The 20312-nt window shown below is 59.4% G+C and overlaps 7 protein-coding genes across 7 annotated transcripts; 3 read left to right on the top strand and 4 right to left on the bottom strand.

The window, feature by feature from the left end:
• Nucleotides 1-208: 208 nt before the first annotated feature.
• Nucleotides 209-1808, bottom strand: CMQ_7098 (actin filament organization protein app1; the record flags this gene model as incomplete). The annotated part of the gene is made up of 3 exons (XM_014314103.1): nucleotides 209-425; nucleotides 523-949; nucleotides 1010-1808. 3 exons carry the CDS (start codon nucleotides 1806-1808, stop codon nucleotides 209-211), a joined length of 1443 nt encoding a protein of 480 aa, XP_014169578.1.
• A 550-nt stretch (nucleotides 1809-2358) lies between these two features.
• CMQ_7194 (adenylosuccinate synthetase) lies at nucleotides 2359-4729 on the bottom strand (the record flags this gene model as incomplete). Its single annotated transcript, XM_014314199.1, has 13 exons — nucleotides 2359-2412; nucleotides 2543-2775; nucleotides 2835-2861; nucleotides 2917-2992; nucleotides 3041-3124; nucleotides 3181-3208; nucleotides 3266-3365; nucleotides 3424-3927; nucleotides 3996-4009; nucleotides 4211-4231; nucleotides 4307-4398; nucleotides 4492-4502; nucleotides 4699-4729. 13 exons carry the CDS (start codon nucleotides 4727-4729, stop codon nucleotides 2359-2361), a joined length of 1275 nt encoding a protein of 424 aa, XP_014169674.1.
• Nucleotides 4730-8841: 4112 nt separating this feature from the next.
• On the top strand, nucleotides 8842-12291 carry CMQ_7164 (ankyrin unc44; the record flags this gene model as incomplete). Its single annotated transcript, XM_014314169.1, has 2 exons — nucleotides 8842-9733; nucleotides 10040-12291. 2 exons carry the CDS (start codon nucleotides 8842-8844, stop codon nucleotides 12289-12291), a joined length of 3144 nt encoding a protein of 1047 aa, XP_014169644.1.
• Nucleotides 12292-12619: 328 nt separating this feature from the next.
• On the top strand, nucleotides 12620-13507 carry CMQ_7357 (uncharacterized protein; the record flags this gene model as incomplete). The annotated part of the gene is made up of 2 exons (XM_014314362.1): nucleotides 12620-12932; nucleotides 13047-13507. 2 exons carry the CDS (start codon nucleotides 12620-12622, stop codon nucleotides 13505-13507), a joined length of 774 nt encoding a protein of 257 aa, XP_014169837.1.
• Nucleotides 13508-13592: 85 nt separating this feature from the next.
• On the bottom strand, nucleotides 13593-14675 carry CMQ_7254 (2-dehydropantoate 2-reductase family; the record flags this gene model as incomplete). Its single annotated transcript, XM_014314259.1, has 1 exon — nucleotides 13593-14675. One exon carries the CDS (start codon nucleotides 14673-14675, stop codon nucleotides 13593-13595), a length of 1083 nt encoding a protein of 360 aa, XP_014169734.1.
• A 909-nt stretch (nucleotides 14676-15584) lies between these two features.
• On the top strand, nucleotides 15585-16986 carry CMQ_7611 (FAD-binding domain containing protein; the record flags this gene model as incomplete). Its single annotated transcript, XM_014314616.1, has 2 exons — nucleotides 15585-15892; nucleotides 15948-16986. The coding sequence occupies 2 exons, from the start codon at nucleotides 15585-15587 to the stop codon at nucleotides 16984-16986; spliced, it is 1347 nt and encodes a 448-aa protein (XP_014170091.1).
• Nucleotides 16987-17116: 130 nt separating this feature from the next.
• Nucleotides 17117-18945, bottom strand: CMQ_7136 (amidase; the record flags this gene model as incomplete). The annotated part of the gene is made up of 4 exons (XM_014314141.1): nucleotides 17117-17241; nucleotides 17294-17399; nucleotides 17479-18169; nucleotides 18224-18945. 4 exons carry the CDS (start codon nucleotides 18943-18945, stop codon nucleotides 17117-17119), a joined length of 1644 nt encoding a protein of 547 aa, XP_014169616.1.
• Between the last annotated feature and the right edge of the window lie 1367 nt (nucleotides 18946-20312).

The following is a 20312-nucleotide window of genomic DNA, read 5'->3' as shown; positions in this document are numbered from 1 at the left end:
GTGAGCTGTACGTCGCATCCATGCATACGACGCAGAGTGACGAGAGCATGGACTCCAATTATTCGGGAGGAGAGGCTATTGGCTTCGGACATCCCCAGACCCGCTCCGGATCCCATCTTTCAGACACTCATCTCCTTGCTTAAATCTCCAGTGCTATATGGACAACAACATAACAGTACCCTACAAAGCAAATGCGCGTTCGTCTGAATCATGCTTCCGTCTCGGGGATTTCTCCGCCGATCACCCGCTGCACGTGTGCATAGCACTCGGCTGGGTCTTCGAATACGTGCCATGCAGACGTAGGCATGTCATGGAACGCCTTTTCGAAGCGTGCCGGCTCATTCTTCTCAGCCAGGCCGACCGCCGCAATGTCGGCCACCTTGCGGATGAGGATCAATTTGACCCAGCCGGGGAAGGAGCGGTAGCTGGGAAGTTAGAGGTGGGAAATAGAAGAAAAAAGAAAGGAAAACAAAAGGAAAAACAATCCGAAAGAAAAAGAAAAAGAAACAAACACCAACTCACATCTCTCCGTACGCCTCTGGATCGCTCTGCGTGCTGTCGCCAATGCACAACATCGTCTTCTGTGGCAGCCAGCCGTGCACCTTGGCGATGCGCTGCACTTTGTAGTCCCGCGTGTCGAGCGTCAGCGTCCGCAGCAGGCCGGCCACGCTCATGGACGAGTCGTCGCGCAGCAGCAGCGCCCCGTGCGGGTAGTGCTGCTGGCGGAATCGTCGCAGAAACGGGTACAGGTTGTACGGCGACGCCGAGAGGTAGAAGAACGGCGTCATCGCCGCGCTGCCGCCGTCCGACGCGGCCGGCGCCGTGACCTCGGCCAGAAACCGGTACAGCTCCGGCATCCCGGCAATGGCCTCGGGTTCGTCGACAAACGTCGTCTGCAGGATGCCGACCGGATCACTCGTCTGCGTGCGCTTGATCGTGTCGTCGATGTCTGCCGGTCAGCCTCATTTCTGCCTCTTCTTTTCGCGCCAGCATGTCGCCTTCAACCTACCGGATATCACCCCCCAGCCAGTCCCCTCCGCAAACAGCGTCTGCATCGACAGCTCGCCGTCCGTGCCGGCTGGTACCTCCGCCGTCGTCGACACCAAAGCACCGGCCCGCGTGCTGTCTGGCAGACGCTGTACGTCGCTGCTGACGCCGTCGCTGTCGCTCGGGCTCAGCACCAGCGGCCAGTCGTCGCCCACGCGCGCCCGCACCTGTCGGCCCGGCAGCACTGCCTGCAGAAACGGCCGCATCCGCCGCCGGATCGTCTGCAGCGTGGCCTCGTCCACCGGCCCGCTGCCGCCACGTCCCAACCGCTCTGCCACCGCCTGCACCGCCGCCACCGTGCCGCCGACCGGGCCAGCCAGCTGCTGCGCCAGCACAGCCACCACATACTCTGCCCGCCAGCCAGGAGTCGTCGTCGTCGTGTCCGCCTCTCGGTAGGCTACATTGTCTAACAGCCAGACACTGTCCTTGTCTGTCACCGGCAGAGGACTGCCCGGACTCCCAGCACCATCCACACCCCCCAAGTCCCCTGGACTTCCCGAAATCGTCCGTACTTTCTCACTCGCCTGTGACAGCATCTCCGGCAAGCCGGCCTCAAACTCGGCAAACCGCCGGCGCTGTCGCGTCAGCCGCTGCAGCTCGTGCGCCACGATCGTCGGCGCCCGCGCGAAAAGCGGCGACGTCGCCGAGACCGACGCTGCCGACGACGACGTCGATGACGAACAGCTCGACGACTGCGCTGACCTCGTCAGACTAGCCGTCGTGACATCCTCGTCTGCGCCTGCTGCAAAGCTCGTTGCCATGGCCAAAGCGTAAAGGCGTAAAGGGGCCTAGTAGCTGTGTGTCGGAAGACGGGCAGCGTAGAAGTTGGTGCGATTGTCCGTGTCGTCGTGACAGTTGATTGAAAGCCAAGAAAGTAGGAAACCTTGTCTCGAACGGCTGTCCCTCCGTATTTGCAGCTAGCTGCAGGAAGCGACGAGGCAGCGATCTCCTGCCGCCCATCGCCCTCCTTGGTTCCTGCCCCACTGCAGTCACAGTCGCAGAAACGCCCGCCAGCCAGGCTGACAGCCACGATACGAAGTACAGCCACGCTTACAGCCGCAATACTTCTCGTATACAGAGTAACTCCCATTATTTTCACAGCTGAGCCGCACAGGCACGCGCCCACATGATTGATGATAGGTCACCAGTACGATCGGACAAAAAAGACATAGAAATGACAACAGCTACTAAAAAAGCACCATTTTATTGTACTACATATGCCTCTCTTTTAATGTCTATTGATGGACTGCCTACGGATGGAAGGCGGGCGTTCGGACGCACAAAAGCGACCGACGCGTCTGCTGCCTGCGTTCATGACCGGATGATCATGTCTTCGCGGTCCTGCCCTGTTCCCACATAGACCACCTGTCCTTGTTAGTGTGTGAAGGGGGGAGGGGTTGGAGAAGGAGGACGAGCGGAGGGGAAGAGGGGAAGAGGGGAAAAGAAAAGGAAGAAAAGGGGGTACAGCATCTGCCAGCCCGTAAAGGAATCATACCTTGACGCCGATAAACGACTCGATCAGCGCAATATACTTCTTTGCCTTCGATGGGAGCTCGTCCCACGACCGCAGGCCTTTTGTCGACGTCTGCCAGCCTTCAAAGTCGACGTACTCGACCGTGTACTTTTCCAGCTCGTTGAGGTCGGCAGGGAAGGTCGTGACCTTCTCGCCCTCGGGCGTGATGTAGGCCGTGGCCACGCGGATGATCGGGAATGTGTCCAGCACATCCACTGCGACAACGTTAGTCTCAGAGGGGAACTGAGGGGGACAAGCATCACGAGCAACGTACACTTAGTCAGGTTAATCATGGTGTAGTCTGCAATCGTTGTTAGTCAGCAGATGCCCAGCTATGAGAAAGTTGTCTTGCGTACGGTTCACCGCAGTCGAATACTTGAGAACCACAAGGTCCAGCCAGCCGCATCGTCTCCGGCGACCAGTCGAGACACCCTGATTGCGTTAGCTCAGTCGTAAAGTACAGCTCTTGTGGCATCTTACAATCTCGCCACCGATGTCCTGAAGCTTAGTGCCAACCTCGTTCAGCTGCTCCGTCGGGAACGGACCGCCGCCAACTCGTGTTGTCTGTTGTTATCTGTGTCAGCTTGCTTTCTCATACTATGGGTAAAAAGTGTGCTTACGTAAGCCTTCGTGACAGCAATCACGTCTCTGAAAGATGGTCAACATTGACACATATGGCGAGAGCTAGCAGTGTTATACACGCACTTGATAAAGGTGGGGTTGAGCGTGAGGCCCTGGATACAGCCACCGAGGCCGGTGTTGGACGATGTCACGTAGGGATACGTGCCGTAGTCAATATCGAGCACTGCAAGGTCAGTTGGACGATCGAAAGACAAACATGACAAGCAAAACCAAAACCGTACTCAGGGCCTGCGAGCCTTCGACAAGGACCTTCTTATGGGTCTCCTGGGCGTTGCGCATGTACTCGACGGCGTCGACAATGTAGGGCCGCAGCCGGTCTTTGGACTCGGCGTAGAGGCGCAGCTCGGCCTCGACGTCGTACTGCAGCAGGTCGCCGTAGCGTTGGCGGTACTCGCCGGCCAGCTTGCGCAGCTTGCGCTCAAACGAATCGCTGTAGAGGTCGATGACGCGCAGGCCGTCGCGCGACGCCTTGGTACTGTAGGACGGGCCGATGCCGCGCTTGGTCGTGCCGATCATCGCATTGCCCAGCTGCACCTCTGACAAGCCGTCGACGGCGGCGTGCAGAGCAAAGTTGAGGTGGCACCGCGAGCTGACGTGGATGCGCTCGTGCACGTTGGGCACGCCCTTGGCCTCGAGCTCTGACAGCTCCTTGAAAAATGCCTCGAGGTTGAACACCACGCTCGATCCGATCAAATTATCCGTCTTTGGGTTCACCAGACCTGACGCTGTGCTCCCCAACGGGGCCAGGTTAGCGAACAGTGAGATAGGGGACAGAGAGACAGATAACACTCACGCAACAGGTGAAAACTGCATTACACAACATCTTCGGTCAGCCACACAGCCATGGGGCCAAATATACTACTTAGACTCACAGCCTTGCAGGGCAAGGCAAGGAAAAAGAAACAAAAAACGCAGGGGGGGGCGGAGGCAGCAGAAGCTTGTACTCTCCTTCGCACGGAGGGATGGACGAACACAGCTGCTGCCTCCGTTGACAAGAGAAAAATCTACCTGAAGCTCTGGCCTCCCGTTCTGGATAGTCAGTAAAATGAGTCATGTTGGTATGCGCAAAGCACACACAGGTCCTGCGTCCAGGTGGTCGCTTACTTGATCGAGTGGCCCGCATTGTGGCCGCCGGCGGCACGGGCGCAGATGTCGTACGCATCGGTCGAGAGGAGGTGGTCCGTCAGTTTGCCCTTCTGTTTCGTGAGGAGGGATATTCGATGCAATGGTTAGAAATGTTGGTGTGGCACCGTTTGTTCGGAAGTTTGACTGTGGAACGGAATACATACGCCCTCGTCTCCTAAAATACAAAGCAAGAGGCAGTGTCAGCACATATTTTAAGTCGAGGGCTGGGTGGGCGCTTTTGATATCGGTGATCGTAGAAAGAGGGTTTCGCGCATCTTGCCCTCGTCTTTGACCGTGGCTTGCTCAATTTCTCGGCCCAAGCGCTAGAAGGATGCGGCACCAGCAAGGGGGGTAGCAAAAGGTAAACTCACCCCATTGGGAGCCCAAAATGATGCTTGCCATGGCTGCAGGCAGAAAGTTTGGCGTTTGGATAACGCTGGAATAGAAACAAGAGTCTCAGAAACAGAAGCAGGAAGGAGATCCGGGGAAGAAAGGAGCCGAATAGCCTCATAGGAAAAATCGCATCATAGCCGAATCTAAGGCTGCGCGTTTTACTGGTCCGACTTCTCTTAGTGGGGGAGGGGCTTGCCCAGCCTGGGGAGACACAATTACGGATTAATAGCGAAAGAGCCGACCGCGGGCCTATAGTTTATCCGCTATTGTTTTTCCGGCCATGTTCTCGGGATAACTATCGCAGCATTTATGCTTACTCTATGCTGCTTCGTACCTCGTATTGTATTCCGTACTCCGTACGGATATGAGCCTCCCCTTTTACCGCCTGACGGACAACACCCCACGACGGCCACGCCGGGTTTTGGTCTGTGGCAAGACGATGTACTCCATACTACGTCGTATGTCAGGCGTTGTTTCTATTAATAATGACTATTCGGACGGTGCCATGCCTATCTCAAATGACGAAACTGGTCAAAAGTGTAAATACGCCGCTCCTGCTCCGTACTACGGAGTATGCAAGATACTTGTGCTATGTGTATGTATTGCTGACTGCTCTCCGGATACAAGCGCACCGTGTAATAGAGTGATCTACAAGCACAGGCTTCTGCAGCGGGCCCGGTGATGAGTGTACGTCGTATGGAGTACAGATTGGCTCAGGGGCCAGAGACCCAGAGGCAGTGGAGCTTGGCGTGGCTCTTTTCGCTCTGGCTCGCTTGGTGTTCTGGCTTGTGCGTATCTTCCGCACAAACAGCTTATGCTCCTTTGTCAATCTAGTCTGCACTAGAGCCAGCTTTGTCTCCATCGGTCTCCTGCATCGTTTCGCCTCCTCACGGGGGTGTGGCCACTCCGTAGGTCAATGCCACTGTCCGGCTGGTGGAACGCTCAGGGCACCACAGGCCGGCGGCTTGGCCAGGAACAGGGAGTGAGGAGCTGGGGCGACTGCAAGGCAGAAGGACCGAGCGGGCTGGCGATGGGCGTGCGCAGAGCTTCACGGAGTACGGAGTACGACGTACGACGTGATCCGTTATGGTGAGGCGGCTTGAGCGCGCATGGGAGCGCATGGCAGCGAGCATGGGAGGAGAACATGGCAGAGAGTGCTTCGTATGGGAGAATCCTGCTTTGCATGCGCTTGCCAGACGGCATTCACGACACCGGCTGTGCTTATCGTGTCGCGCCCATCAAGACAACCCCCTTTGTGCCCATGTCCCTGCACAGGCTGTTGCAACCCCTGGGCTGGTCTGCCTATCAGGAAATCACTGTCCGAGCTCAAGGCGGCTGCTGCACATCAGACAGAGTAGTGTTGGGCGGACGGTAAAACCCTGTCAGTGCTAATCTGCACCGATTGCCCTTCTGCCTTGTTTCTTCCTCTGACTGGTCTAATTGCTTTTTCTGTGCGCGGTACGGAGGACTTCCTTCTTCGTACTTCGTACATTTTATTTTCGTCGTTTCTTTTTCTTTTCATCTGCTCGCATGCTTCCCCATCTTTTGCCCCTGTCTTTCAGCCCGTCGGATGGGCCAGGTTTTTAATGCTATGTAATAACACGTCCAAACGTCCGACACGGGCTATGATGGAGCCACCAAGGACAATGGAAAATTACGCCGTACGCGGCATTTCGGCCTTGTCCGTGGCCCTTGTACCGGGTGTCTTCTTCAGCAGAAAAGCAAGCAGAGGAAACGAGGTGAAGGAGCCCGACCCCTGTTGGGCAGTGGGCGTCGTTGATTTGGGCATAGCTCATGGAGAGCACTGGGCCTCTGGGCCAAATGGCGGGCTCCCATTCGCTGCAGAGCCATTCGCCAGCTTCGATAGTGTCATTTTCGATTCCAGCCTAGGGCCATCGAGCAAGTGGAGTCGGCTCTGTCCACCGAGGGAAGAGGGTCCCGGCAATGTGGATGGAATTTGTGAGATCTGTGAGGGAAGGAAAAAGAAAGTCTGCAGCGCTTTGTGACTCGTCACCCGGACCAAGGTGCGGCCATGGAGGTCCTCGGTCAGAAGCAGACCTGAGCCATTGTCCCATTGTCTTCTTCATGCCCGTCATCCGTGTCTGCATGGCCGCAGCGGCCAACCGACATGCGCAGACGTTTGTCATCTGCACGAGTCGCCACCCCCTATTTCATGGGCGCCGTCGTAACTCGGCCATACTACGCCTCCGTACGCAAGAGAGTAGCTCGACACACATCCGCAACAACGCGCTGCCACGGAGGGGTCCTTTTATCGTCAGCGCGGAAAACGTGCACGGAGGGCCGGCTTTGGGTGCCCAAGACGGCCAGGGATCCGGGATGCTTGTGAAAATGGTATTTTGTTTCGATGGGACTACGATGGCTGGAGCGTCCTGGAGCGAGCTCGTACGAACTCAAGCTGGTTTCGTTGTGCGTATCTTACGTACAAGTGCGTATGGTCGAGTCGATGTTGGCTCTTGCCCCAACACCAAGAAGGCAGTCTGAAAGTTCAGCACTTACGGAGAATGACCTAGCGCTCTTCTAGTGGACACGCTACTCCCTAACTGCGGTGTACTATGTAGTGCCGACAGGTTTTAGTATCTGCAGCGCTGCCAAATACTTTTGGCGTCGTTGTCGCCTCGTATCGTTGCACGCGCAGACCTGCTACATATTGTCCGGGGTGCATTATCGAAAACAAAGTACGAAGCGCCTGTACGTTGGGCCGTGCATGCACGATGCAATAGCTCGGTTAGGCCCTCTCGGCCCCGATCGGCCTGTTGGTTAACGATCTCGCCATTGCTTACGACGTACGAGGTACGCTTTTTACGACTACCGTGTTCTTCCACAGTACGTTCGTGCTCACTCTGTCAGAGCCAGATACGACCGTACGGAGTAAGATACTATCTCGTACTCCACACACCAGAGCGATCGCCGGTGGAGCTGCCAATCCAGAAGCGAATGGATGCTACGTTAAAGGGCCTGAAACTGCGACGCTGTGCACTTCACAAGGACGGTCAGACGGGTGACAGCGGAAACCGGTGGCATCTGCAATCTGGATGCTCCACCAGCCTTCATTTTGCCTGCCGCACATCCCATCCTCTTGCGGCCTCGAGCCTCTCCAGCCGCTCCAGCCGCTCCCAGCTATTTCCAGCCGCTCTGATGGCCTCATGCCGTCCTGGCGGTTGTCCCGATTGCCCTCATCGTTCCGATTGCTCTGCCCTGCCTCCATCTCTACGGAGTACTATGTCTACTATGTAGCGTCTCGATGTCGTTCCTGGGTTTGGCCACTAACGGTCACACTATTCGATTGCCACCAGGTCCGGCCCAGATTGAAGCTGTGCCTGGACCTTCCAACTGCATACACCCCCCCCGCGTTATCGTGTAGTTGGCAGACGCACTTTTAAATATACTCGTATCTTGAGCTACAGCGAATATGTAATTACTCATCGTGCAGTCAACGGCCTCCGAAAGAACGTGGCCAGGACCCGCAAGAGGCCCCTGCTCGTCGAGAGGTCCCTTCCTTGTCTGGCGTCTGTTGTCTGCTGCCCCCCACTTTCCTCCTCTGCTTCCCCCGGCTCCTTCTGATTTCGTACGAGTACATGTACTGAATGAATCTCCCCTTCCTTGCCTCAGATCCGAGTCCCTTCTTCTTCATTTCCTCGTCTTCCCACTCTCCTTCATACTTGTCTGCTCGTACATGTACGGGTGCCTTCACGTCGTTTCGCACGATACACCTGCACCTTGCTTTTACACGCACCCCGTCCTCCCGTACAACAGCCAACGACCGGGGAAGCTGCCCCCATACTTTTCACGTCGAAATATAAAATCAACAGAAAGTCCCCTTATCCTCCCCTTCTTTCTTCTGCCCTTCTCTTTCCCCTTCTCTTCTGCCGAGGCCTGGCTCGATTCCAGTCCTAGTTGTCGACCCTCATCTTCTCAAATACTCTTTCCTCCCTGAAAAACTGGATTTCGACGGGAGAAAGAAAGGCCTGCCCCTTTCTGTACTCGCGTCTGTCCTGTCCGGCTCGCCGAACTCGACCACACGGCTGTCGCAACTGCCGTTGTATTCGCAATCAACCCTTCCTGCGCCGCGTTTGAAAGCGCTGCCATCAACCGCCGACATCATGGCTAAGACCAAAGAGGCTGGTGCCCTCGAGGCGTGCAACAAGGTCACGCTGCTCGGCAACAAGATCTCTGTGCACATGCTCGAGTATCTGAGCACTGTCAAGCACCACCCTGACGGCTTTGAGCAGCTCACCCGCGAGTTTCTCGATATCTGCCGCATTCTCTTCTCCATCGAGGCCGGACTCAGCGACAGTGCCGATTCTGGCCGCCGCTTCCCGCCTGACATGGTCGTCGAGCTGGAGCGCAAGTTCCGTTCGACCCAGTCAGACTTCCAGGAGCTCGACCGCATGGTCCACAAATTCCTGGAGTACGAGCACAAGGGCACTGTGGGCCGCATCCAGAAGGGCTTCCGTCGCGTGTTCCCTGACCACGACATCCACCGGATGCGCGAGTCGCTGGCCCGTTCGCGCGAGGCCCTGCGCATGAGCGCCCTCGTCTTCCAGTGGTCGCTGGGCGAAGCCCGCATCGAGGAGTCTGTCGGCATCGGCTACACCGGCCTTGCCGCCGCTCTCGACCGCATCCACGGCAACCGTCCGGCGCTCAGCGGCACCATGAACAACCCGGAGACCGCCAGGTCGGTCGGCAGCTCTGGCAGTGCTAGTGCTACCAGGCCAGCTGAAGTGACGCCAACGCCGCAGGCCACTGACAACAGCAGCACCCACAACAGGACCAACGGCTCGTCTCACGGGGCTTCCGCCGACGGCAACGGTGTGGAGGCGGCAACCGCGGCCGGCACTGCCATCACGACTAACACGGCCGTGCCGGCGCAGTCGTCACCGACCAACGGTGCCAGCCTCTCGCGCACGCGCACAGCTGACCCGCCGTCTCCACCGCCGCAGCACGAGCCGCCACCGCACCAGCGCCCGCCAGTCAAGTCCATGCTGGACGTTGGTGGGGTGCAGCAGCAGCAGTACCAGCAGGCAAGCATGGTGTCGTTGCGCAACGGGAACATGGCCAACGGTCACAGTGGTATCAACGGCCACAATAGCTCGGCTGGTCACAATGGTACCAACGGCCATCACGGCCATGCAGGCAGCATGCACAGCAACGGAGCGACACGTGCGCAGATCCAGCAGCAGCAGTACCACCAGCAGCAACAGCAGTTGCAACAGCTCCAGCTGCAGCTGCAGCAGCAGCAGATTGACGATGACGAGGCCATCTTCAACACGATCAACGGCCTCGCCTCGACGAGCTCAGCAAGCGATCGGGACGCTGGCAAAGAACTCAACCTGAGCGAGGAGCTGCGGCTATTCCCTGATCTGCGGCGGCGGCCGTCGACGTCCAACAACACGACATCGTCGTCGGTGCGCGACACGATGGTGTCGACAAGCAACCTGAGCACGGGGCTGGCATTGACGTCGGCGTCGAACGGGTCAACGACGACCGGCCGCAGCCGGATGAATGGCGGCAGCAGCAACGGAGCGGCAACGTCGCACGTGACGACGGCGACGTCAGGCAGCGGTGGCGAGCTGCGGTCGCGACACGGGGCCATGGGCGTGCAGCAGATGCTGTCGGACCAGCTGGAGACAATGTCGATTGCGGCATCGACGGCAGAGGACAGCGAGACGCACGCACACGGCCAGGCGACAGCGACGCCGATCAAGGTGGTGCGGCTGAAGGCGGACCCGCAGTCGATGCCCCGATGGTCGGCGCGCAACAATGCAGGCGCCGGCGTGGCCAGCCTACGGACGGCACTGGTGGCGGCAGTGCAGGGCGCCAACTACACGCTGATGGAGCAGCTGCTGGACCGCGGTGTGACGCCTGAGGCGGGCCTGCTGCACGAGGCCATTGTGCGGCACGACGTCGAGAGCATGCGGCTGCTGCTGCTATTTGGCGCAGATGTGAACGCGGCCGACCGGGCGGGCGTGACGCCGCTGCTGGCGGCTGTGGAGGAGGCCTTTTCAGAGGGCGCAACGCTGCTGATCAAGTATGGGGCGGACGTGAATCGGGCGGGTGCGAGTCCGCCGGCACGCGACCGTCAGGAGCCGCCGCTGGCAGCAGCGCTGGCGACTGGGCGATTGGGCCTGGCGCAACTGCTGCTGGCATACGGGGCCGAGCCGAACCAGCCGGTGCAACGGGTGGGCCACAGCAGCAGCGACAGCGACAGCGGCGGCACGGACAACAGCACGACGCTGCTGTTGAGTGCGATTGCGCGCAAGAAGTCGCGCAAGAAGGCCGATCTGCTGCTGGCATACGGCGCCGACCCCAATGCAAAGGATGGTCACGGCACGTCGCCGCTGTATGCAGCCGTGCAGTCGAGCCGGCCGGACATTGTGGCGGCACTCCTGGATCACGGAGCAGACGTCAACCGGCCCGGACCCAAGCATGTTCTGTGGCAAGCCATCCACCATCCGTCATCGCTGGCGCTTCTGCTGCAGCGTGGCGCGGACATGCGGCGGACGCCCGGCATCATGGAGCTGGCGACCAGTCTGAACAAGGTGGAGGCAGTCAAGGCGCTGATTGCGAGCGGTGCCGACGTGGACGCCAAGAAGGACGGGGTGTACACGCCGCTGTGCACGGCGATCCGCGACGACCACATTGACATCTTCCAGCTGCTGCTGGCCAGCGGCGCCGACCCAAACCTGCCGGCAACGGAGTACCCGGCGTGGAAGTGCGTGACGCACAAGCGAGTGCACCTGCTGCCGCAGCTGCTGGCGGCTGGTGCAGACCTGCAATCGCCACCGGGCATCGCGGAGCTGGCGGTGCAGGTGGGCAATACGGAGACGCTGGTGTGGCTTCTAGAGCAAGGTGGCGTGAGCCCGGACCAGCGCAGTGCACGCGGCTACACACCACTGACGACGGCTCTGCGGCAGAACCGGCCGGACCTGATGCAGACGCTGCTCGACCACGGGGCCGATGCAGGTGCACGCGGCGAGGACTGGCCGCTGATCATGGCGGTGGCCCACCCGGAGCTGCTGGAGCGTCTGTTGCCGGCCGTGGCCGATCCTCGTGCTGTTCGCGGCGTGCTGGAGCGAGCGGTGGCTGCCGGCTCGCTGGAGTCGGTCAAGCTGCTGCTGGCGGCCGGTGTGAGTGTGGAGGACAAGACGGGCGGCGTGTTCTCGCCGCTGACAACGGCCCTGCGCGAGGAAAGGAAGGATCTGGTGGCGTACCTGCTAGAGGAGGCCGGAGCCAACCCCAATGCGCCTGGCGAGCATCTGCCGCTCGTCAAGGCCATTCGAGCCGGCCATCATCAGGAGGACATGGGCGCTTTGGCGGTGCGCAAGCTGCTGGCCCATGGCGCCGACATCAACAAAACGTACCGCGGCTGGAACGCGGTGATGCAGGTGCTCGAGGATGGCAATGCCGACCTGCTGCGCATTCTCATCGCCGACGGCCGCGCCATCGACCTCGATGTTGCCGATGACGACGGCCGCACTGTTGCTCAGATGGCAGCAGCTCGCAACTGGCCCGAAGGCTCTGAGATCCTGCTGGCCCACGCGGAGAAATGACGAGGCCTGTCCGCGTATCACACGGGGTGTCGCACTGGTCGAATGTTTCCATGCCGCTCTTCCGTTCCATATGGCTGTTACGCCACTTTATAATGTCTTTTCTTTGTACCGTTTGACTCTTTCGTCATATTTCCTTTGTACATTGTGTTTGCATATACCTCTGTTCTTATTCCATTGTAACGAAAATATATTGGTCCGAGAAGAGGGGCCTTTTAAAGGAGTTTGAGAGCAGTGATTAGTGAAGTCGGAGATTTCTGAGCTCTCACGTGACGGATGGGCGTTTACCACCGACGCCTTGCATGACCCTCGCTCAGCTTACCGCACACCAATGGAGCCAGCACCGCTTCGAAGACACACGCAGCGGGGCGCGTACGATGTGGCATCGGCCAAGGCCGTGTTTGACGACTGTTTTGTGGCCCATGTGTCGTATGTCGTCGACGGGGAGCCGGCCTGCATGCCGATGATTGCGGTGATGCTGGACGATGTCGAAGTGGGGGAGGGAGAGACGCCAGGCATGGCCGTGTATCTGCATGGACATCCGAGCAGCAAGATTATGGAGCTGGTGCGACAGACCAGCCGAGAGAGAGAGTCAGGCGGGGACGATGTTGGTGTGGTGAAGGTGTGCATCACGGCTACGAAGAGTGAGTTTGTGTGATTTTGAGTTTATGTCATTTCATGTCGTTATGTTTTATGTTTGTGCGTCTTGCGTTCTTGCCCAGCACTTCCCCCCTCTCCTTCTCTTACTCACTCCCCAGTCGACGGTCTCGTCCTCTCGTCCGCACCCAACGGCCACACGTTCAACTACCGCTCCGCCACTGTCCACGGCACCTGTCGGCCGGTGCGTGATCGTGTTGCCAAGACGGCTGTCATGCGTGCCGTCACCGACAAGATCGTCGCCGGCCGGTGGGCCGAGGTGAACCCGGTGGCCTCGCTGCAGGTGAGCCTGGTCTATGTCGTGCGCGTCAGCCTGGACCGGCTCTCGGTCAAGACGCGCGCCGGACTGCCGGGCATCCAGCCACGGGACTACGTCGTCGACGGGCCCGACCTCGCGACGCCACCCTGGACCGGCGTCGTGCCGCTGTGGGAGCAGCTGGGCGAACCGGTGGCAAGCGGTCTGACGCCCGGGGCCGGCGCCCCGTCAGCAAGCCTGCGACAGTACATTGACGAGCGCAACGCGCGGGAGCAGGAGCACGCGCAGAAAGCGGCCATGGGATAGCATTGTTTGCAGAGCACGCTGTGGTGGTCCGATGTTGATGACTAATCCAATATTGAGTAGTGCGCACTGTAGGGAAATGCTAGTTCTACTCTCCCAACACCTTCCACTGCTCGACCTGCAGCAGCCGGTAGGCGGTGTCGAGGACGGGCGTGGCGACGCCCAGCCGGCGGGCCAGCCGTGTGGGGTAGCCGAGGATGACGTCGAGCTCCATAGGGCGGCCGGCCTCGAGGTCGAGCAGCATGCTGGGGCGGAACGTGCAGTCGTCGGGCAGGCGGCCGGCCATCCAGGGGACGACGCTCTCGGGCAGCGGATGGCCGGCCGCAGCGGCGACGTGCCAGATCTCCCACATCATGGGCAGCAGCAGGGAGTCGCGGGCGCCGCTGCGCTGGACCTGGCCGACGTTGGCGCGGGTGAGCGCGCAGACCGGGCTGAACGTGCCGTTCCACAGCAGCTTCTCCCAGCGGGCCGCCTGCATCCTGTGTTGGAGGAGGTGACACGCACGGGCGCCGCCGGCCACGTAGAGGTCGACAAACGTCTGGGCGCGGGCCCGGCTGACGGCGTCCGGCACGCCGACGTGGTAGTGCGGCCCCATCTGGGAGACGTCGGGAGCCGTCTGGACGACCGTGTTGGGGGGCCGCAGGGCACTGCCGATGTGGCTCACGCTGCTCATGACCACGTTTGTCGGCCAGGCCGCGATCACGGCCTCTTCGATGCCCATGCCGTTCTGGATCAGCACCACGGTCGTGTGGCCGGCCGTGACGACGGGCCCGATCAGCTCCGGCGTCGTCGGCCCGCACTCCGGCGGCTGCTGCTTCGTACACACCACCACGTAGTCATACAAGATCGGGATCCCATTATCGTCTGCCTCGCGCGTCGCCGCTGCCACGCTGTCCACCACCCGCGCCGGCCGCCAGCCTGCCAGCTCGCCGTGGTCCACCGAATCCACTTGCCAACCGTGCCGCGTCACGTGCTCATACGCCGACCGCAATACTACCGTCACGTGCGCCCGCTGCGACTTGCTCAGCACCAGCGACGCGATCGTCCCTACGCCGCCCGACCCGATCAGACACACCCGGTACTGCTGCGGTGTCATCCCGCCATCCGTCTGGCTCGTCTCACTCGTCTCGTTGGGCGCCGTCTTCGATGCCATCGTGCTTTCGGTCGTCATGTCTGCTCGTTGCCGCGTGGCCAAGACGCTCTGCTCGCCCGGTCATATGCTTCCGGCAACTCCGCCCACTCGAGATAAGAGACAGGCCGCCGTGCTTGGACCTAGTCTGCCGTTACAGTGTTTCCGTCCCGCGCTAAGATTGCATACGGTTGTAGACTGGGATGCATTCCGAGTGGTTGTCTTACGAGCTAGTGGATGTGGGGAGTACTTCGAACAGAGTATAGAGTACATGGAGTGCACATACAAATTCCAAGGGCGCTTCTCGTCCAACAGTATAGAAATTGCATCAAGAAATTACATTGGAGCTGCCGTGGTGAGGCTGAACACGATGTTTTGCAACTGCTGCTGCATCTGCTCGTGCTGCTCCGACAGCCGCAAGGCTCATCGTCGCAGCCTCGCTCGGCTTTATACCTCTGCCTCCTTTCATGATGAGCAACTGCGACAGCCGTACGATCCTGCATCCCCCAAACTCGAAGGGAACGGGCGCCGTTCCCAAGAGCGCTGCCAGCTCGTCGTCGGTGACGTCGAAAAACGCCCGGCCTTCGAGCGGGAAGCGTGTGCCAGCAAACTTCAGAGAAGATACCACTTTGGGGACTTGCCCACTCCGAAAGATACATTGTCGGCTTTCTCCAATTTTTGTTCTTCCTCTGGCCCGCTTCTGGGCTTCGTAATGCGATGCAATTCGATGCAATGTAAAAGCCTCCCGAAGAAATCCAAATTTCCGATCCTACATATACGACGTCGGTGTGCTACGCTATGTCGCCTGCATGAGGCTTGTGTGAGATGGAGAGGACGGCAATACAAAGCCACGTACGGAGTACTCCGTAGAAATACCCGTTCACTGGCCACGCCCCTCGAATTGGTTGTGAGACCTGCAGAAACCCCGCCTTCCGTCCTTCGACGCACACAATGGCCGCACCAGAGAGCACGTCGAGGCTGTTCCGGGCCATCATTGCTGGCGGCAGCATCGTCGGTCTGACCATGGCGCTGGCTCTGGACCGGGCTGATATTGACTATGTGCTGCTGGAGACGGGTGAGGTGGCGCCGGATCTGGGGGCCTCGGTCTCGATGCATGCGCACACGCAGCGCGTCATGGAGCAGCTGGCCGTCTGGCCCGAGATCGACGCCGCCGTCGTCCCGGTGACGGACCGGGAGCACTATGACGAGCACGGCTGGTTGTTTGAGAAGTCGGCCATCCTGCAGGAGATCTCCAAGATGTGCGTACTTTGCTGTCATCGCGTGTCTCGTCACCCCATCTGACCAGCGGCCCAGGTGCCTCGGCCGACAGACGTCCTTCATGGCGCGCCGCTTCTGGCTGCAATGTCTGTACAATCAGATTCGCGACAAGAACAAGGTGCGGGCCCACACCGGCCTGGTGTCCTTTGTCGAGACGGCCGACGACGTGACGGTGACGACGACCGGTGGCGAGATCATCACGGGCGATGTGCTGATCGGTGCCGACGGCATCCACAGCACCGTGCGGCAACAGCTAGCCGACGAGGCCGCCGCCGCCGGCAAAGAGGCTGCAGCGACTGCGATGCGTTCTGGCTTTGTCAGCAAGTACCAGTGCATCTTTGCGACAGCGAAAAACGACGAGCCTCAGCAGTTCCTCCTCCCCGGCATGGTCCACAACGTCTACTACCGCGGCTTCTCGGGCGTCATCTCGGCCGGCGTCCCTGGCTTCGCCTTCTGGTTTCTCTTCGTCAAGAGCGATCAGGCCAGCCGGACGCCCGACACGCCGCGCTTCAGTGATGCCGACGTCGAAGCCGTCATCGACCGCTACGGCCACCACGCCGTCGGGCCTGGCTACACCTTCCGCGACCTCTGGCAGGCTACCACCAAGGCCGCCATGCTGCCGCTCGAGGAGGGTGTGCTCGCCACCGCCTGGCGCTCGCCCGGCGGCCGCGTCGTCCTCGCCGGCGATGCCGTCCACAAGGCCACCATCAACCCTGGACTCGGTGCCAATCTTGGCGTCGAGGGCGTCGTCCACCTCGCCAACTTGCTCGTGCCGCTCGTCCGTCGTGTCGCTGTCGAGCCGGACGACCGCAACTGCCACACCCGACCGACCCGGCTGCAGCTCGCCGACGTCTTTTCTGCGTACGAAAAGCTGCAACGGCCACACGCCGACCTTGTCGTCTCCATGTCCAGCTACCTGACCCGATTCGAGGCCATGGAGACCTGGTGGCTGCGCCTTCTTCGCCGCCTGTCGCCGTGGATCAGCGATCGGACAAAGGCCAGCAAGTTCGCCGGCTATGTTCGCGAGGGACCCTGGCTCAGCTACCTGCCCAACCCAGACGACGAGCGCAGGTAGAGTTTTTGCAGTGGATTGATGCTTGCACGTTAGATAGCAGTTGGTGGAGATGGTTATGAAAGACGTATGAATGCTCCTGCTATCGTGCTAGGTATGGTCAACCTGAAAAGCCAGCCCGTGTGCGCTCCCACTATTTCTTGGCTTCGTTAAGAACTCCGTCGATCATCTCTGCGTGTGCAAGTAGCGCGCGGTCGTGGAGCCGCATGCCGACAAGCTGCAGCGACACGGGAGCACCGGCCATGAGCTCCGGGTCGACTACAGACGTCAGCAGAAGAGCAAGAGCAGCAGACAAGTCACATGTACTTACAATAAGCTGCAATCTCTGCATCCAGCTCGTTCTTGGGCTTGAACTCGCCGTCCCTCTTGTCCAAGGCAGGGTCCACTGTGGCGAACGGTATAATGATGGCTGGGTACTAGTTAATGTTAGTCAGCATTTGAGCAGCATATATTCCGTATACTCTCCCTGCTGTCTCTGCCCATTTTCACACCCACATCTACGACGTTCCAGGCCACCGTATACAGCTCCGATGTCATGTGGGGTGGCGGGATGGCGACGTGCGGTGCGGCCGGGGCGATCAGCATGTCGATGCCCGCGGCTTGCCAGGCGTCCAGCATCTGCTTCTGCAGCTCGCCCTTGCGCGTGTTGAGCGCCCACATTTGCTCGTGCGTCTTCCGCTTCAGGTCCCAGTAGCCGAAGCCGGCCACCGACGGAACGGCCGGCTCGCCAGACTCGGCCAGCTTCTGCCGCTGGTACGAGAGTCCGTCGACGGTCAAGAGGTCGGCCGAGATGTCGCGCATCTCCTTGAAGTCAGGACACATCGGTGTAAAATCCCTGGTTTCAAATCCGGCTGCTTCCAACTTGGTCTGGGCCTCGCGGATCGCTCGTTGCACCGGTGGATGTGGCGTGAGGCCCGACTCGTACAAGATCCCCACCACCGGTTTCTTTGTAGGTGCCGGCTGCTCCATGACGCCGGGAATGATGGCCGGGTCGATCGTCCAGGGCTTTCGCGCGCGGATCGTGTCCGTAAACAGGGCCAGGTCGCGGACGGAGCGGCCAATGGGGCCCAGCACTGCCGGTACGCCCGTGTTCACGCCCGTCCATCCCGACGCTGCATATCCGATGAACGGGAGGATCCCTACTGATGGCTTGTAGCCGTACACGCCATTGAAGGCAGCTGGCAGTCTGTCACGTCAGGGGAGAGAAGCGTAGAGAGCAGCAAGGCAGAGCAGCACCTACCGGATGGACCCAGCGACGTCGGTGCCGACGCCAAAGGCGTTTCCCCGAAAGGCCGACAGCGAGCCCTCGCCGCCGCTGCTGCCACCGCTCGAGAGCTGGCTCACGACCGGGTTCCGCGTCTGGCCAAACACGTTGTTGTCGCACTCGGCCACCAGCATCGTCTGCGGCACGTTGGTCTTGGCGATCAGCACCGCCCCGGCCTGCTCGGCCAGCCGGATGATGGGCGTCGTCGTCGTCGACGGCTCACCGATGCGTGCCACGTAGCCGTTGCAGGCATCGAAGCCCTCGATGTGGAAGCACTCCTTGAACGTCATGGCGAGCCCGTGCAGCGGCCCGACCGTCTGGCCGGTCGCCTGGAAGTGCGCGTCCAGCTTCGCCGCCTTGGCCAGCGCCTCGGCAAAGCAGATCTCCGTCAGCGACCGGCACAGCTGCTGGCTGATGGCTGCCCGCTTGCAGAATGCTGTCACCGTTTCCGTCGCCGTGTACGTGCCCTGTGCAATCGCCGCAACCAGCGACGTCGCGTCGTGCCCGTCGCCAGTGATTGCTAGCTCACGCTCGCTCAGGATCCCCGACGACGCTGCCGCCGGCCGCAGGTCCGATGTGTCCGCCGCCGGCCGATTGGCTTCGCTCAGCCTCCATTCCACCGGGATGCGCAACAGCTGTTCCGCCCTCTTTGCGTCTCGGGCCTCCTGCCAGGACTTGGGCGGCTTGGCAGAGCTCATGCCTAGGAAACTTGAGGCGGGAGGGGAGGAGAGATGCTGTAGAGAGAGGGCAAATGTAAATATCGTAAGAGAGTTTAATGTTAAAGAACTGGTGATTGTAGAAGCGGGTTTCTAGAAACAAGAAAGAAATGATAAAAGGCAAAAGAGGAAGGATTGTCGACACTATCTAACAGGCAGCAGGCACGACCCGCAGATAAATTCGAAAGGCAGTTTTGCTCGAGAATGTATGGCTGCCAGAACGTCCTGCGCACGTTATCGAGAATATTCGTATGCTATCCGTATGAGCTATCGGGCTTTGTCTGAAACCATGAGCGAGAGAAATACAAGAGCAACGAGAGGAATTACAGCAGCAAAGATGACAGAACGAGGCGAGACTCCCTTCACAAAAGTCCCACCTATGGTCATTAAACATATGTGTGGGGCAGCTTGCTCCGTAGGCCTGTCCCGCCTTGTAGATCTGCCCAATACGCTATCAATCGGTACGTCGTACGGAGTACTCCGTACTAGAGCCCCTCCAATGATCAGAACTTGTACATAACTACGAGTACATCTGACTTGAACTACAAAGTCTCTCCAGAGTAGACCAGCGGGCAATATCAGCTTTTTATGCTCGAGATGTCCGAACAAGTCTGGGAGAACCAGAAATAAGCGAGGATGCAGTTAAAGTGCAGCCTCCCATCTATGTGACAGTACTTCCCTTAGTCAGCTGCACAGTGAACAGACGGACTTGTCCTTCACATTCGCCCATTCAAACACCTTCTCTGCCCCAATAACATGATTGGGTCTAAAAAGACAGCCTCAACTTATTCAACCTACCGCTTGCAGGCCAGCACCCACATGGCTGCTCGTGGGCCTCGTAGGTGCCTTTGGGGTCGTTGTCACCCGGTGGCCATCTCTTCCGCCTGCCAAATTAGCATCAGTACGTAGGAACATCGGCACGAAAATCACACAGAAAAACGTGTCATTGCGTAACGGAGAATTGGTTTGCAGTAACTAAAGTGAACCGCCCTGCATGTGAGGAGCGAAGTGCGTGTTTTTCGTGTTTCTTGGTGAGCTCCTCCCGAAAACGCCACCATTATAAATCACAGAAACAACCTATGCGTGATGCTATCTGACAGTTTTTCCATGTGCCTCTCTCAACAGGCCACCGTCGTGGTCGTATCCCGTCATATCCCAGACAAGACGAGCCCTGTCAAGGAAGGTGAACGAATGAAGATTGGAAGCAAATGCAAAGCAAATAACAGACATAAAAATGGCATGATATGCAGCGCATTGGAGCACCAGCATAAAGACAGTGAAAAGTACCCCCATCCCAGAAGGGTGAAACGCCGGCATTACCTGTAGCGGATGACGAACGTCTCGCTATG

This window comes from Grosmannia clavigera (assembly GCF_000143105.1).
Source record: "Grosmannia clavigera kw1407 unplaced genomic scaffold GCSC_173, whole genome shotgun sequence".
Classification (NCBI taxonomy): Eukaryota; Fungi; Ascomycota; class Sordariomycetes; order Ophiostomatales; family Ophiostomataceae; genus Leptographium; species Leptographium clavigerum.
Note: the sequence above shows the minus strand (reverse complement) of the source record. Positions and strands in the feature narration are given on the sequence as shown.